General features: G+C 42.2%; 1 protein-coding gene across 4 annotated transcripts in view; it reads right to left on the bottom strand.

The window, feature by feature from the left end:
* Window positions 1-18,330, bottom strand: part of SRGAP3 (SLIT-ROBO Rho GTPase activating protein 3) — a 185,674-nt gene that overhangs the window by 31,289 nt on the left and 136,055 nt on the right. For 3 of the 4 annotated variants that reach the window (XR_003705358.2, XM_077925000.1, XM_028719316.2), the window contains exons 7-12: window positions 16,830-17,051; window positions 15,717-15,818; window positions 14,029-14,226; window positions 10,194-10,278; window positions 4,570-4,597; window positions 681-783 (exon numbers count right to left, since the gene is read on the bottom strand). Coding sequence is in view for 3 of the 4 variants with exons in the window: in XM_077925000.1 (XP_077781126.1) it covers window positions 681-783; window positions 4,570-4,597; window positions 10,194-10,278; window positions 14,029-14,226; window positions 15,717-15,818; window positions 16,830-17,051 (738 nt within the window). In the remaining variant the exon portion in view is untranslated. The remainder of the gene's footprint in view (window positions 1-680; window positions 784-4,569; window positions 4,598-10,193; window positions 10,279-14,028; window positions 14,227-15,716; window positions 15,819-16,829; window positions 17,052-18,330) is intronic. The other variant, XM_028719317.2, reaches the window with a different exon arrangement.

Below are 18,330 nucleotides of genomic sequence, written 5' to 3'. Positions count from 1 at the left end.
TCTTTAAAGGTGGACATCCAGAATTTTCCAGAAGTAGGGAGTAGGAAGGGTACCTCAACATGGGTCAAACTTTCTCCCCTCTGTCACTTTCCTTCAAAACAAACATTCAGGAGTTTTCTGCCTGTGGAATAAATCGTCGACTATACATTTTGTTTCTGCTAATAGCATCTTGCCTTTCTTAAATTACAAAGAGCCATATCAGCCTGAGCACCCTAATCTTTTAAGGATTTTTGTTTAACTCTGATCCACTGCAAATCTCTTTTAAGGGAAGGCAGGCATGCTGCATTTAAATTCCAGGATGTTCATATAAACAGCAGCTTATAAAACCTCGGTAGTTCTGCCTGCAGTGATAAGATATGGCAGATTGCAATTAGCATGCTGACAGGCACAAAGAGTGTTGGGCTTCCATACTGTTCCACAAGGGTCATTACACTTATCTCATCCCTCCCAGTTGGCACAAATAGGAGTGATGTGCCTCACTATTGCAGCAAGGAGGAGCAACAGCCACCAATAGAAATTGTCACTGAGGCAGAGGCATACTAACCACTTTAATGGTGTGATGTGCAGTGCGTGGGAAAGGCCAGGTCCGAGAGAAGGAAAAAGGTCAGCAGTTAGAAGAGAAAAAATGCTACCATTACATCCACAGTGTCCACAGATTCTCACTGTTAGACAGCAAGTACCTTAATGAATGTTTCCATATTGCCGTTAAAGAGTTTATGATTATAGACTGAGAGAGGCCTAGGTCTCCTCATTTTCTGTGGCTTAGGGGGAAGACATGGGGGCCTGAGAAAAATGGAACAAAAGAGATCAACAAAACATCAACTTGAATACAATGGCAGGGAAAGATTTCAAAGACTGCAAATAAAAAAGAGCTAGAAGGGGAAAGGTCACTGTGAGGACGAGTGCATTGGCTCCAACCATATTAGGTGACCATTACCACCTTGATATATTCCTCATATATCTGTCATTTTAAATATCAACGTGGGGAACCTAGGACATGGACTCACCTGTATCTCATGGGTACAATGCCAACTCTCCACACAGAAAGAAGAGGGGAGGATACAGGGCAAGAGAGAGCCAAGAAGCAGCAATGGGTATGAAGACAGACAGGACAAGGAAGTGGGGGGAAGTAGAGACACAGGAGCTTGTCCATACTTTTATGGATAACTTGTAGTAAAACTCACTTGGGACTGTGGGTTGAGGTCAGCAATAGGCAAATGCTTTCTGCACTGAAAGAGGTTGTACTAGATGACCCTTCCCTTCCAACTCTACAATTCTATTATTCTATGTGTGCCCCAGTTTCTAGAGACCCAAGCCTTTGTCGGCTTGTCTTTTAATGTAGCATCTTTCATTTCCAAAGGATCATCATCAGTTTTGCACACAGAATGTATTTATTATCATACTTACCCATGCTGGCTGGGACTGCTGGGAGTCCAGCAACATGTGGCCCTTCAGATGTTCAGCAGTCCCAGACAGCATGGCCAATGGGTAAATATGATGTTAGGTGTAGTCCAACAGTATCTGGAGGGCCACGGACATCTCCCTTCTGAACACAGTATGGCTGGCTTTTCCTTTTCAACACTTCCCTGGGGGAGACCACTGGCATGGCCTAGCAATCCATTGCATAAAACAAACTGCTGACCTGGCAGGGACACATTCCTTACTCCCAGTGTAACTTTGGAAGCATTCAGTAAGCTTTGCCTAAGAGTGGGAGGAGGTGGCAGCCGCAGGCCCTAATACTCTGATTGAAAGACTTTACAGAAATTCTAACTATATAAACTTGTTGGAAGGCACTGGAACAATAATAGCAATGGACAGGCCTCTTTGGTGATAGAGGCCACAAGCAAGGTGGAAATGAACCGCTTTTGACAGCTGGAGAAGATGGTGCAAGGGTCTGCACTGGGTGCTGCCTCTATATGTGTGGAAGGAATACCCCTTGGAGAAAGATGGGGAAGCTGTGCATGTTCAGGTGTTTTATTGTGCCCTTAGTGCCCCTGAAGTTCAAATAGTTTGGATATTTTATCATGTATTTTAAAAACATAACCAACTCTAAGCAGGATAAAAACACTATGAGACAGAGTATACAGTTACGATTGCCAGGAATGCTGCAGTGCAGAAATAGATCTGTTCTTTTTAGGGGTAAATTCTGAATTTGGATTCAGTCCCACAGCCTACCACGGTTCTGGCATTTTAAGGTATTGTGCAAATTCTGTCCCATACGTGCCATTGTTATCCCTGGCTATAAAAGGACAGTCTCACTGAGAGAATATAAAGCGTTATACCTCTTTACAGTAGCTTGGAAATTAAAATTCATTTGCAGCCGATTAGAAAGGCTGTTTTTCTCACAGTCTGCACTGACCAGCATGATATGCAACCCAGTATTTCACATGCTTGGCTAGAAAAAGAGCTTCTCATGCGAAGGGAGCTACACTCTAACAGCCATCGATGCTAGCATTTGCGAAATTGTTTTCTCGATTTCTTCACTAGTACTGCAGTTTATTAAACACTGAAGCAGTGCTATATTAAAAAAAATGAGTTTGACAGCCCAGCTGTCCTGTATATCAGAGTCCTATATCCTACTGTTACACATCATGACAAAATTCTTGCAGCTGAGCCGAAAAGCAATTGCAGCATTTCTTTGGGAGTTCTTCAAGCAATGGAGAAAACCTCCCTCTCCGACCTCTACCTTCTTCCTCCACAGCTGAAAGCATGCAACCATTTTAATGATTCTTCAAGACTGCGCCAAAATGACCGGCCTCAGCCCTGCAGGGTGTTATGCTGTGCACACTTAAGAGAGCTGAAGGGTGAGCAGAAACTGCCTTTTGGTGCAAGGATAAAAATCTGTGCTCTGCGCAGCCCCTTGAGCAAAGTGAATTTCAGATGTTCAGAGCTTGTTCTTCTACAGAAACAAAAAAAGAAGAAGTCATCTGTACAGAGCCATCGTCACTCAGGTCACAGAGTGACACGTTCTTTTATGAAGCAGGCATCTGAAAAGCTAACCATTGAACCTAGCAGGTAAATATTTGGGGCAAAACTCCCTGTCCTCCACTGAAGCTTTTAAATCAGGGGGGAAAACCTTTAGGGGACACAGATGTCATGCCTCCCAACAGACCTGACAATAGCTGGTAACAACGGCAGCAATTACTCAGTCCTCTTTCTTTTGGAACCACACTGGTAGCAATGGAGCCTGGCAGGGAACAAGAACTGTAGCAGCACTACCTGCCTGTTCCAATGCAGGTACCACTAATCTGGCCAGGAAGTAACAAGAGCAAAACACTGCCTGTGTGGGACCGTCAAGAATCATCAGCGCTACCAGCTTCTACAGATTTCACAGCTACAGCTTCTCTCAAGGATCCTTGAAAACTAGAGCACTGGCGCGTGGGTGGGGGCACTAGGGATCTCTTGACAAACCAGTATCAGCTCAGTTAAAAACACCACCGCAACCCCCAGATGCCCTTATCGGTAACTACAACAATTAAGTCAGTTTAAAACTGAGGGAAGTTTGTAATGTAAAAATTCTTGGACTGGGAAGGATTACTGCAGTCACAGGGGAGAGTGTGGCAGGGGGAGAGACAGAGAGAGGAGTGAGTGAATTGAGATTATAGGATGGTGAGGGGAGGGGGTGAAAGACAGGGCAGCACACAGGGACAGTGCATTTCAAACCTTCCAATGTGTTGTTGTTTTTTTGTAAATGCTCCTTACACTAAATAACTTTGGTCAACCTTATCATACAAAACACGCACACTTCTAAATATATGTATTTCACCTTGTTACACAATATATGTCCCTCCCTTCATCTCTCCCATTCAATCCTTCCCCAAGTGGCTTTTCATCGCCACTGCCTGCTGCTGCCGAATGATCTTTTCATTGCTTAACTGAATCAGGTTATGCTCTCTTGCCAATTTCTGTCAGCAGCTCTCCTTTCCTCGGTTTCCTAGACTCTGCTTATCCTTCGGAAGTGACTTCTTTCCCTTCAAACGCCCTTATATTTTTCCTCACTCTCCCTTACCACAATTATCCAATATTTACGTTTATTCTCAATGCCTATCCTTCCCTATTTTTTTGTTACGGAGAAGGGATCATTTAGGAGACACTCCATGCCAAAAGGTAAGAGGAGATCAATCCTAGAGCTGGATGGATTGATGGATATTCTGCCCCTGAATGAATATCGGCAAGCAAGGGAGGTCCTGGCAGTTAGGCCAAGATGGCTGGTCAGTGTCATAAACAGACTAGAAATAAGCTCCAATATATCCATGGAGACACTGCAATGCACCGAGCTGACACAGCATTCCTCATGATTTCAGAGCCAGTCAGCTAAAAATTACACTGCAGGAAAAACAAGGGCCTGTTTGTCATATTTCTAATTAATCCATTTAGGGAATGCAGATAAGAGGAGGCCCCTGGAGCAGGGTGTTGCCCCTCCACAGCACAATGGCTAAAGGATTCCACCTCACCACACAAAAATCTGTTTATTGCAGATGCATTTTAAACCCAAGCAAATTTATCTTGCAGTAGCAATACTAACTAGTCTCCAGAATGCAATATTAAATTTATATAGTTTCCACTTACCTGGTTGTACCGCATTCAGCTCTTTCACCTGGGGTGGGGAAGAAATCACACATTAATTCCATCCTTGTTTACATAATATAAAAGGTCACAGCTATTTGGTGTTGTTTTTTTTAAATAGGGGGAAGGGGAAACTGTTTCAACGTTACTCTACAAGTTCATATATGGCAAGTGAGAAATTGCAAGGGTCTGAAGACATTACATTTTACCCATAAAACCTCAGTTTACTATTAATTTCCATATTAGGGAGTGTATCCAACTAAGTTCTACTCAGAGTTGACCTACAGAAATTAATAAACTTAATTTGGTCTTCTCCATTAATTCCATTTCTACTCTGAGCAGGGAATAGTGTTCAATACAATCCCTTGACTGCCGAAAGCCATCTTACAAGTCAAGAACCATGTTGACTTGAGAGCATCTCTACACTTCCCTACTCCAATCAATTATCTCAGGATGATGCTCAGAGGCATTCGGAGCTTGTTTCTTTCTTGAATCATAATCTCAGACGTCAGCATTGCTCCTTGCATCTTTCCAATAGCAAGATTCAGATGCAGGGAGGATCATCTTTGTGGCTGCACAGAATCGCAGAATTGTAGAGTTTGAATGGGCCACAAGGGTCATCTAGTCCAACCGCCTGCAATGCACAAATATTTTGCCCAATGTGGGGCTCGAACCCACATCCCTGAGGTTAAGAGTCTCATGCTCTACCAACTGTACTATCCAACTGCTGAAGACCTACTGTCTTCTAAAGCCATACAATATAGCTAGCTGGAGTTAAGGGGCCAGCTGGGGATAGAGTTGGTGAGGAGAGCAAATCTTTTAGCTGCATCTCCGGCTTTAGCATTTTGATTAGTATTATCTTCAGCTCTCTTATAGAGGCCTTTTCTGCCTTGAGCCTTCAGGGATGATGTTTGTTAAGAGCTTAAATAAATTATTAAAAGATCCAGGCAGCTAGCACAAATCGAACAGCTCTACTGTCAATGAAGTTTAGTCAATCTGCACCAGATAAAAGATCTGTGCCTCAATAGCTCTTATTTTTAGCAGTTGGAAGAGCGGGGGATAAGGGGTGGGGGGAGGGAGATAGGGACGAGTACTGATAGGGACCACTATCCTTGGGAATCATGCAGAACATTATCCCATCACCTCACTGAGGATATGCTACCAGAATGAGAATTCAGGGCAGTATTTAGCGGACCAGCTTTTTCCTACAAGATATCTGCCCATTTGACTTTAACCAGACAGACTCCCATGTTTGCTGTCTTTGCCCCTTCAAAATATTTACAACATTTGGGTTTGACAAAAGGTGGCATGCCACTACATACTGTTAAAGTGTATGCTATAACTCTGTAAACAGATCCCTCATTTTCTTTGTGGAATTTCATTTGTTTTTGTTTCAAATGTTTCAAAACTGCCTTAAAAAAAAAAAGTTGTATTCTCCCTCTCTCTCTTAATCAATACAGTGGTACCTCGGGTTACAGACGTTTCAGGTTACAGACGTTTCAGGTTACAGACTCCGCTAACCCAGAAATATTACCTTGGGTTAAGAACTTTGCTTCAGGATGAGAAGAGAAATCATGCTCCGGCAACAACAGCAGCAGCAGGAGGCCCCATTAGCTAAAGTGGTGCTTCAGGTTAAGAACAGTTTCAGGTTAAGAACAGACCTCCAAAACGAATTAAGTTCTTAACCCGAGGTACTGCTGTATACGAAAGAAACATTTTTGGATGCAGCTCATTTCTGATTTTGCAATCCTGTGCCCAAAGGGTCAACCTTAAAAGACTTGCAAGTTCTCTGTGTACACTTCCACTGGCAACATGAATTATCAAGAGGTGATTGTAGATAATAGTGGAAATAAGAAAACAGATGAAGTTGCCTTTGGACCACTGGCTCATCCAGCCTGATGTTCCTCCTCTAAATGCCCTAGCTAACCTGGCATCCTAAGCACAAGGTAATAATTGACTCCATTGCTCATGAAGAACATGTTGTTCGAAATGTGATGGACTATTTATTCCTCTTAAAAATAAATAATAAACCTCCAGCGTCACTTCAGACTGGCTCTCCTGTTGTATTTATTATTTTCAGAAGCTGCCTCTACTTTTTAAAACATCTTTTTTAGCATGTAAAGTGTTGGACTAGGACCTGGGAGACCAGGGTTCAAATCCCTACTTGGCCGCGAAGCTCACCTGGATGTGGCCTTGGACCAGTCACTGCTCCTCACCTAGCCTACCTCATAGAGTTGATGTGAGAATTAAATTAGGAGGGGGGAAATCATGTATGCCACCTTGAGCTCATTGGAGGAAAATAAATGCAATAAATAATTTTTATGTTTAAATTGAAGGAGCAAAGAAATCTATTAAACAGTGGAAAGAATTTTCAGAATAAAGGATAATCAGGCAATGAAACATTTTTCCGTGTGAAGTTGCGGACAGGCTTCAAGATTGTTTGAAAGATCTTTTGTGAGGCACCTGAAAGGGATGCTTGTGGTGACCGTGCCAAAAATAATCAACTACTCTGCCTTTTATCCTTATATGACTCATGGCTTTTGAATTTGAACTTCCAGGTCAGATAGTGAGTGAAAGCAGATAAAGGGAATTCAGAAAGACATGACGCAATTACTGGATGAAACCATGTAAGAATACTGCAATTTCGGATGAACTAATTAACAAATAAGCCAAAGTGCACAAAAGTGCAGTCCTAAAGCCTAGCTACAGCTTCACCTGGAAAGAAGGTATCATTTGTTATCTGGCCCATATGGAATATCCAAGATTGTGTTGGGAAACTGGTCAAGAGAGTAACGGCATGAGAGTTAAAGGAGCTGGGCCAAATCAAAGTCAGATGAAGGATCTTCATAAAAGAGAAAAGAGGAGCTAAGGTTAAAACTAGAGGTGACAAAATAGGCTCAGGACAGTGAGGGGCCTGGAAAAGCCACAAGCTGGCCCTGGAAGTAAATTTGTGTGTGTGTATAAATAAAGGTGTGAGTCATGAAAAACTGGTCCAGCATCCTGGTTAGCAGAGGCAGCTGACCATCATACTAATGATGCAGCTCTTGGTAAATAAATAAGAATACCTGGAGCCTTAGCTGGCCTATCTTGCTCTTGAGAACTGCTGAAGAATTTTTGCTAACTAGAAAGCTGACTAATAAAACATCCAATCACATCATGTGTTGATTGATAGTGTTGTCAAAACCTTAGAGGCTTGTTGTCTGAACTAAGAGGAGAGTCCATATGGGTCAGGCTTCAACTAACTGCTAGCTCCGCCCTGTCTCATATGTTAAAAAGCTTGAATTTGGAATCAGCTGCTCTCAGATAAGCCTGGCAGCGTGCAGTGATTGATTATGCCTAATGAGACCTACTCCAATTTTAATATGAAACACAGACCAATCCATAGAAGGGGGTATAAAGAAACAGCCATTGTTCTAATAAGGCTGCATATGCTTGTAGGTTTACCAGCTCTGCGGTAGAGAGAAATTTCTAAGACAGAAGAGAAAGTATTGACACAATTTTTAAAAACAGTTTAAAGAACTGTGTATCAAATGCTGTCTCTTATGATGACTCAGGTCTTAAAATCATATTAACTTGGGAGAGGCAAATATCTATGGGATTAAAGCCAGCAAAATCCAATTAAGCTTTTACATGTTTATATCTGTGTTACAAGGGCTGTGGTATTAAAAGTAGATCAGAGGCAACTGATTCCAAACTTTAAGAAGTACATTCACTCCTAGTGTATGACAGCAAAATATAGCAATAAATCATCAGAAGCTTCTGCAAACTGGGCATCTCTAAAATGAGAAATAGTCCCTTGTTCACCAAGCAAAACTTTTAAAAAAGTCTCATGGGCTCCAGTTCAGCTCAGGTTCCAATTTATATTCAGGAAAGGACATAACTCAAGTAGGTATCTAAGGTTAAATGCATGATTTAAGGCAACCACTCTTCTTGAAGTATTTTTAAGGACACACTTGTGCAAAGTAGAGACTTTTTGAGGAGATGGCATTGTTGGGGGGGGCAGCATACAAAAGGGGTAAAATATCAGCCTCACAGATCCAGTGGTAGGAAATGACAGCTGTATTTTCTTGTACTAACCATTAATAAAACAAAGGGTCATGCAGCAGCTTACAAATTTATAAGGGGGTAAGCTTTTGTGGGTTACTAAGAGTCCTCTTCATCAACATTTGGGTGAGGACAGGAGTTAAAGCATGGGCTGCTAATGTAGTTTCTGTGGTCCCACAGAGACCTTCCCTAGCAGGTCTGAAAGCAGCATTCTTCTGAAACCATGTGGCGCTCATGTCAGTTTCTTTGGTTTGCAAATGGGACTGCCCACAGGCCTTTAAAGGTTGACAGACATGACTTAAAAGCTCAGTCCCGAAGAGCTGAAAGCAACATGCTCCGGCCAGAATATGGCAGACCTATTCCCAAGTGAACTATCTCAATAGCAAACCAGAAGGAGAATAAATTGTAGCCTACAGCGTCCCTTTAAAAGTTGATTAAAACATTCATTAGGCATTCTTTTTGGCATCAAGGACAATAATTATCACCAGAGGAGAGAGGAAAGGGCAGCAAAGTGATCCACAGGCAGGCCCAAACCATAAGCTCCACTATGTTGATAGATGTGGAAAGTCTGGCCTACTTACACATGCCTTGAAACAGGCCAATTATTTCCCAAACTCTGCTGTCAGGTAAAAAGATGAATGCCTCTCACACATGAGACCACGCACAGCTGTACTGATAGCCTATGTTCCTCCCTTGCCTGCAGGACCTTCACACAACAAGCCAACTGAGGCCAAATGATTTGAGACAAGATGCTTCAAATCACTAGTAGCAAAAAAACTATTCTGGTAGAGAGGACCCAGCGCATTTTGACTCAAGTTAAGTTACAAGAGTTCCCCCTAGATATAAAATCCTCAGCTGTGAAAAACACAATGCCTTTTATTTTAATTCCACAGTTCAACATGACAGCTGTCAAAAGAAGAATGCCACAAATCACCCTGTCCATTGCACATATAGAGTATGCAAAATATTGAAATGACCATCTAATTTTTTTATTGCCATTCAGTTATGATGCTGGAGAATATTTTGGAAAACTTTGTTCCAGATTATGGGTCTAAGCACCAGTGCTATCATTTCACTACTTTGGGCTTTTGGGGTTTCAAAAACAAAAACTTACAAAGTTTCTGAGGCAGGGGTAGGGGGGATCCTAGTCCATTCACCTTGATAGTATTTGCAAACGCAAAAATCCTTTATCCAAATCATTTATTTGCCAAATGAAATGGATAATTGTTAACAAGAACACAGCTACGGGGGCTTGGTGTTTTCATTTTTCTTTTTCACTAAACAAAAAGCAGGCAAAGCAGGGATAATGGGGCTCATCCCTAATGCTGAGAGGCCTGCCTTACGCCCTGAGGAACCAAATCAAAGCAATGGGGCATTCAAATGCCACTCTCAGCCAAAATTAAAAGTGAAAGGAGCAAAGATTTTCTGCCCCTCTTCTATTAAGCACGCCAGAATCACTAATCACAAATGCTGACTTAAGAAAAAAAACAATAGCAAGGGAGATTTAAGAAATCTAAGATCCAAATCTAAATCCTGTTGTGATTTAAACTGCAATATTTTTGTTTAGGCTCAGTTGAACTTACCTTCTCCCAGAGTCTGCTTCAGTAAGTCGTGTTTAGCCTGCAGCTTGGTAATAAGGTTGCTGCCATTCAAATACTCTTTAAATTTCTGAAGGGAGGAAACAAAAACAAAAACACTGCACACACAAAAGCATAGTGGGCAAAAAATATTAGCAAAATAAACTTTGAGGCATACATTTATTTCCCTGCGGTGCTGTTGCGAGTACCTTTCTGGAATGAAAGGATGTGTTGTATGACTTAATGAACCAGACCTCAGTTGTAGATACAAAGATGGACCAAGGATTCAGTTGTCATTTGGGCCTTTTCTTTTTCCACAGTTTCAGTATCAGTCCTGTTGATCTTATTAAGCCAGAAACCTTTGTGTTGAGCCATGTGCTTGGGGTTAAGGCCTCAGATCACAAGAAGCTCAAAGACAGCAGTTCAAAGAAAGCTTTCTTTTGTCCAGCTTCTGGGAATGGCCTCAATAAGAAAAGAAATTTTGTGTGGGGTGTGTGTCAGTGGGGTTCCTACAGAAAGGGTTCTACTTTCATGCAAACAGTGATAAAGCCAAGACGGATTCTCACTGCATGAGGTCTGAGGGCTTGGCTGATCAGAAGCTCCTGCTGCGCTGATGGATTTCTTCTGAGTACGACTTTTATTTTGAGATTGCCTCATACCCAGTAATAGTGTCCTAGAGGCAAGTAACTTCACAGATGCCAAGAGAAGAGGAGGAAGATATGGGGCTGGAGGAAAGAAACAGGAAGTGGAAGATTCAAGAACTTAACACAAAATGCATCTTTGAAATTTCAGGATGCAAATCTCAGAAATCACTGAGTTTAAATAGTAACATTTCTTAAATGTTACTTAAATGGAGTAGACTAGACAGTGTATCAGGATTCCCTGGTCCAAATCTCACTGCTGTCCTAAAGTTAACAAACAGCCTTAGGAAAGCCTCTTGATACTCAGCTATGCAGCTGCAAATGCAAGGTTTTAAGTGCATTATACAAATGTGACACTAGATGGCGATGGTGAGCTATGGCAAATTCAATATATTTTTTCCAAACGTTTCTTTAAAAACCATTTTCACAACTTTTTTTAATATGTGCCTAGATTCCACCTCAGTCACAGACCTCTCTTCCAAGATACAGGGATAATTATAATGGATGGCTGCTGTAAAGGTGATGGAATAACATGCTTTGAACAATTAAAAGCATTATGAAAATACTGAGTATTATAAAGCTATGCAGTAACCAATGTGCATATGGGCTGGTTCAAACATCATAGCTGGAGGAGAGGACAGAGGGTGCAGAAAGAACTGTGGTTGGAGGGGGCTCCTTTTGTCATCCTTTGGACCCCCCTGGGAAACCAAACAAACCTGCTGTACCTGGAACTGGGTGCGGAGAGTACAGCTGACTGGGGCACAGCCGTGGGCAGCCTGATAAAATACCACCAACCTTGGGCCTACCCATAAAAGCAAGCCCTGCCATGGAACAGTAAAGTCTTAACCAATCAAACCTTAGTTTAAAAACAAGCCGTACTTGGAACTGGACCAGTAAGTTGGATTCAAGGGGTAGAGGCCAACTTGCGCAACCCCTGCTTAGCTTCTCCTCCTCCTTCCCCTGCTGTCCCCTATACCCACAAAGCATATCCAAAGGATCAGGCCCTCTAAAGAGTGAGAGGTGGAAAACTGATCTTGTGCCAGTGGAATTCCTGCTGGAGCAAGAGTTCTCTGCCTGAATTCAAACAAAGCCCCCAAGCCTTTGTACTGTAATAATGTAAGGCACAGCCTCCACTGTTTGGGGAGCTGATGAGATTACAGGGAGAAAGAGGGGGGAAGAAAGAACTGTTGTACAACTAGCCTTCCATGTGTGTAACTGTTGGATACTACCCATTGCTAAATGGGATGTATTTAGGGGGGAGGAGTGATATTTATATCACATGGCACAATTTATCAGACATTTCTTGTGTTAGTTTAACCATAAACAAAATGAACTGATATGCGCTTCCTATACAGTTCTGCTTTGGTTTAACATGACTTGCACAGAATAAGTTCTGTGCAAGTTTTACAGAAGACTGTAAAAAGTTTGTGAGGAAATTTTAATGACTCTCAGGGTACCATGGTGAATCTCTAGTTCTAGGCTGGAGAAACTGGGCAGGACAGGGCCAGAAGAGTTTACATTGTTCTCCAATATGAACTATAGCAAATAGTCACTGAGGAAGGGTTTGACTTTAATTTTGTAGAACAAACATTTTCCCTGATGTGAATTAAGGGATGATTAAACATTTTTCTTGATGCTCAGACTCCTAATCTTCAAAGCTCGCAACTAAGTTTTGAAAGCATGCGGTTTAAAAATTATTTTCAGTTGCTTTATTTTCTTAATCTTCTTCGCAGCCATGAGGTCTAGACACATACCTAAAATTTGAAAATAAATAAGAACTGACATTTTTTTATTAAAAAAAAACCAAAATTCTGACAGCCCCATTGTAAAAGGGCTTCCAAGATGAGGTGAAAGGCTGATGAAATGGTACAACATTGCTATAGAGGGGGAAATGAGGGACTCTGTGCTTGAATGGCAAACTAGGGAGTAGTTGGTCTTTAAAACATCTTATCTTAAAACACTTTTTTAAAAAATATTCCTAAAGGGATAGTGGTTCAGGGAATCCCGGTTCTGTTGTTTCTCCCAGTGAGGTCAGAGATACCTTTCTAAGGGTGAGCCATACATTAGTGCAACCACTCTACGTGGCTCCATATGGTGGGCTTCATATTCCTTTCTGAACATAAGCCAAGCCCACTCCACGCACAGCACATCTAAATGGCCTACTTAAAATTTTCCAAGTTTTCAAACAAGTTTTCAACATAACACCAAGAGCTACTGTGAATGTCTAAGAACAGACAAACTGGTTTACTGCATTCCTGTTCTTCCGTCTACAAATAAAGACCAGGACAGGCTATAGGTGAAAGTTGAACTCTGATTTACCAAAGTTGGAAAAGAGCGAGAGGCTGGCTTATCTGGCTTTGTCACCTCGGTCCTTGAATACTCCCCTCCTCCATCCACTTCTACAGGGCAGGAGTTCCTTATAGAAGTGCTGCTTGTGTCATCATGTGAAAATCACTCCTACTCCAGATGAGACACAAACTTCGGTGATTCTGACAATTTCTGTTTCTCTCAGTTTCTCATTTCCCCCCAATCTTAAGATCAGTTAGTTCTCCACATCTCTACACCAGTTTGTGGTTTTTTAAAAAGTCCTCATGAAAATCCATCATCATTTTAATACATTTCCCCCTATTATATGAATTTTTTGTATGTAGTGTTGCCCAATATGCACATTTTTGCAAAGCAATTTCCCCTATTAAAATCCATTTTAATGTTATTTTTGTCAGAATATGGATTTTTACATAAACTTCACCCAAGTCTATGCATTTTTGTAGACATTACTTGGCTGGAGAAATGCAATGCAAAATCTGGAGCAGTGAAATTTTGGAGGAGGGCAATGTTTTGGTCAACATATTATTTCAGAAAGTACAAATTAGGTAGGTTCATCTTTGAATGAGAACTGAATTGATGTCTCCCTCATCCCTAGACTCCCTACTGCCTTTCTAAGAGCTAGCAATGTGAATGTGTATGTGGGGAATTGAGAGGTGTAGCTATTGGAATGCCAGCACACTCTATTGTCACAAAAATGTGACGTCCCTACAGTTAAAATGGGAAGGGGAGGGGAAGCTACTGCTCTGTAAGAGCCAGCCTTTTATTAGCAGTATATAGTTTATACCCGCCTTTTTCCCTGACAGGGGATAAGCCTTCTTATCTACCACTTTTTTACCACACTGTGCTCAATATAGACATAAGATTATCCTCACAGTAAAATAGAACATTTCAGTTTCTTGTTGGTTGGCTCTCCTCTTGGCAATGTTTATTTTACTCATGTAAGTCTCTGAAGCAGCTGATTTGACCGACTCAGTGGAGCGACTATGCTGGAAGGCATCTGAGACATCAAAATCTTCCACTGTCAGCATGTCTTGCAATGTCTGCATAGTAGCATCCAATGTTTTTCGCACCTGCAGAAATTAAAGGCACAGGCGATTATGAGACAAAGTGAATTGCTGTGACACAGTTAGGTCACCGTCAGTGCATGGTCTTCGATACACCAAGCTAGTCTTATTTTTTGAACTTGAAAGATTTCCTAGGGAGGAAAAGATAATATAGGGTTCCCGGGATTAGATGCTTTTGTGTATGGATGAGCAATTTGTTCTGTACCTGAAACCACATTAGAAATGAATTTTTTAAGAGATTTCTAGATGCCAGTGACAATGACAATAGCACCCAACCAGGAAGCACTACAGGACACAGCACTATGAAGTTGTTACAGGAGTTTATAGCTACAGTGCTATAATGATAACATAACAGCTCCGCACCCCAAGCATATCATCCTAGTCTGTATAAACTAGCAGGAACTGGTTTGGTGGTGTTCACCATCACCCAAACCACTCTGTGCCTTCCACTTTCAGGTGGCAGCTATAAAGAGCCTCTTTGTGACGTGCCCCATCTATAGTAGAGATTTGGTGCTTTCAAACAATGTAGCAAAACAAGTATTACAAAGCAAGCCACTGTGCCTGTTTCGTATCCAGAGTCATAGACCTGGCATGGTTTTATTGTGCTCTTCTGGTTAAATATATCATTCATATAACAGGATGCAGGATGAGCACATGGATGATCAGACAATATTTATAATATACCGTATTTTTCGCCCTATAGGACGCAATTTTCCCCCTCCAAAAATGAAGGGGAAATGTGTGTGCGTCCTATGGGGCGAATGCAGGCTTTCGCTGAAGCCTGGAGAGCGAGAGGGGTCGGTGCGCACCTACCCCTCTCGCTCTCCAGGCTTCAGGAAGCTATCCGCAAGCCTTGGGAGCCCACGGGAGTTCTCGCCGGGCTCCCTAGGCTTGCGGATAGCAGCCTGCATCCCAAAGCCTGGGGTGCACTGAGCAGCGCGCCTTGGGCTTCGGACAGATATCTGCAAGCCTGGGGAGCCCGGCGGGAGTTCCCGCGGGCTCCCTAGGCTTGCAGATAGCAGCCTGTTCTGGGGGCTGGGGTCGGGGAAGCTCGGGCTTCCCCAGCCCCACGCCTGGGGGGGGGGTTCTTTATTCCCCCCCCCAAAAAAAACCTAGGTGCGCCCTATGGGCCGGTGCGCCCTATAGGGCGAAAAATACGGTACTCAAAGACATTTTAGTACATTTATGTTGTTGGAGTGCTTCATGCAGGGGCAAGACCCGGAGGCACCAAAACCCACTACCCCCTTTTACTATTACAGGTACACACACACCCCACTTACGCGCGATCGGACTTGTGTGTGGCACGCAATACAAACCTGGTCTGCGTTCTCCAAGGGATCACAAGCCCTTGGATTGAAAAAAAGTATGCTTGTCCAATACAATTTAATTCTTTAGCCATCTCTGTTAGTTTAAAAGTCACCTTGCATAGAATTATTCGCATAAATGAATCAATAAAGCTTATTTACTTAAGGATTAAAGACAATTACAGCTCTCACCTCTTCGTTTTCTATTTTGAGTGTGGCAAGTCTAGACTGCAGCTGGTGATATCGCATGAGCAACTCTGTCTGAACTGGCTGCTGGGCGCTCACTTGACATACCTGAAAGGACAACAGATAAGACTATGCAAATTCAAGAAGGATCAGAATATTGACAGGTATCAAAGAGCTAACACAATGAAGAATGCACATCCTCATGATAAAAATGTCCAAAAACTTTGGACTGATGGATATTAAAAACAAAAGACGGAGTACAGTGGTACCTCAGGTTACAAACGCTTGAGGTTACAAACACTTCGGGTTACAAACTCCGCTAACCCGGAAGTAGTACCTTGGGTTGCGAACTTTGCCCAAGGATGAGAATGGAAATCGCATGCTGGTGGCACGGCAGCAGCGGGAGGCCACATTAGGGAAAGCATGCCTCAAGTTAAGAATGGGTTAAGAATGGACCTCTAGAAGAAGAAGAAGAAGAAGAAGAGTTTGGATTTGATATCCCGCCTTTCACTCCCTTTAAGGAGTCTCAAAGTGGCTAACATTCTCCTTTCCCTTCCTCCCCCACAACAAACACTCTGTGAGGTGAGTGGGGCTGAGAGACTTCAGAGAAGTGTGACTGGCCCAAGGTCACCCAGCAGCTGTATGTGGAGGAGCGGAGACGCGAACCCGGTTCCCCAGATTAGGAGACTACCGCTCTTAACCACTACACCACACTGGCTCTCTAGAACAAATTAAGTTCGTAACCCAAGGTACCACTGTATTTGATTTTTAACTAGTAGTATAATCCTTCTATTGGGCTTGAAATATAACCTCACTCAGACACAGAATACTGAGCATAGTTGTTATTTATGGCAATGCAGCAAATCTACTCTATTGTTACAAAATCTATTTGTTTATGGTGTTGGATTATAAAAGAAATTTCTCAAAGCAAGAATCTGACTTAATTGCTGCTTAAAAGGCCTAAATATTACTAACTCCTTAATGCATTATGTATGTAGTACCTACGGCAACTCCCATTATCAGTGCCGGAGTGAGCAAAGTGTTGCGTCTGAAGGGAAGCTGGAAACATACTGCAATATGTCGCACTGAAAGCATTTTCTACAATGGTGATAGCATTACCTCATCCCCCATATGAGGCTGGTATTCAAACTTTAGTGGAGGACAGAAGACTTGGTTGCACATATCCATGACTGTATGCTTGTCACTCCGTGCATCCAGGTTGTCTACAGCATTCTCAATGATGTCCAGGCCCTCGTGACGTGAGGTTTCTAGATTGTATTCAGCAGAAAGATATGTTCTGAACGCCCGTGCCAGGCTGGCATGGAATCCCAAGTCACAGCACTAAGGGAAAGGGAGAAACAGTCATTTGCTTCAACCGCAGAAGCTAGTAATTTCTCCTATATTCTGGCATAATGGCCTTTTACCTGAAGAAAACCCAAATACAATATCTATTTCTTCTCCTTTACAGTGGTGCCTCGCAAGACGAAAATAATCCGTTCCGCGAGTCTCTTCGTCTAGCGGTTTTTTCGTCTTGCGAAGCAACCCTATTAGCGGCTTAGCGGATTAGCGCTATTAGCGGTTTAGCGGCTATTAAAGGCTTAGCGGCTAAAAGGCTATTAGCGGCTTAGCGGCTTAGAAAAAGGGGGGGCGAAAAAAATCGCAAGACTCGCAAGACGTTTTCGTCTTGCGAAGCAAGCCCATAGGGAAAATCGTCTTGTGAAGCAGCTCAAAAACGGAAAACCCTTTCGTCTAGCGGGTTTTTCGTCTTGTGAGGCATTCGTCTTGCGGGGCACCACTGTATATTATTTCTAGAGCACCTATATAAAATGAGGTGTTGTCCAGAAAACAAAGAGAAAGACACAAGCCCTGCCTTCAGGCTTACACTCTAAGTAATACAAGACATGGCAAAAGGGCAGGTAAGCTGTGGGGAATGGTAAAAGTATGGAATCAAGGACACAATACAAACACTTATATGGGTAAATAATAAAAATGAGAGAGAGTTACTTAAGTGTCCACTTTCTGGTATGAATCAATCCTACGAATATCACAACAGAGGTTTCGTGTAGAAGCGACCTCCCAAAACTTTACCCTTTATCACTCATATCAGTCAAATGACATCAGTTGATCATATATACATTATGCAGAATTTTGTGGAATTCCCATGAAAGTTTGCATAGAACCGTATCCTTAATCAATAAATGGACTTCAAAAACAATCCAGGATTCAAAACAAATCCCTATTACCATAAAAGCTTACTATAGTACAGAAGATGCCCCTGTTGCCACATCTCTTGTGACTGAGCAGCTCCTCATGATTAATAAAATATTCCTGCATTATTCACCTTGGAGGCATATCTGAATTTTAATGTCTAACACAGAAACCTAATTTCTCCCTCCCATCCCAAATGCATAAACACAGGCAGTGCCTAACTTTAACATAAAAGTGCAAACATTAAGTAATTTGGTTACCTGCTACATCTTGGCTTACACTCAAGCAGGTAAAGCAAATCCTTCCATAAGATGGATATGGAAATCTAGAGGTTTTTCATTATCCATCATAGAGTGGCAAGTCTATCAATGGCTACAGGCCATTATGGCTAAATGTTACCTCCAGGTTTGGA

The sequence above is a fragment of the Podarcis muralis genome, chromosome 2, assembly GCF_964188315.1.
Source record: "Podarcis muralis chromosome 2, rPodMur119.hap1.1, whole genome shotgun sequence".
Lineage (NCBI taxonomy): Eukaryota > Metazoa > Chordata > Lepidosauria > Squamata > Lacertidae > Podarcis > Podarcis muralis.
This window is presented reverse-complemented; position numbering and strand designations above follow the sequence as displayed.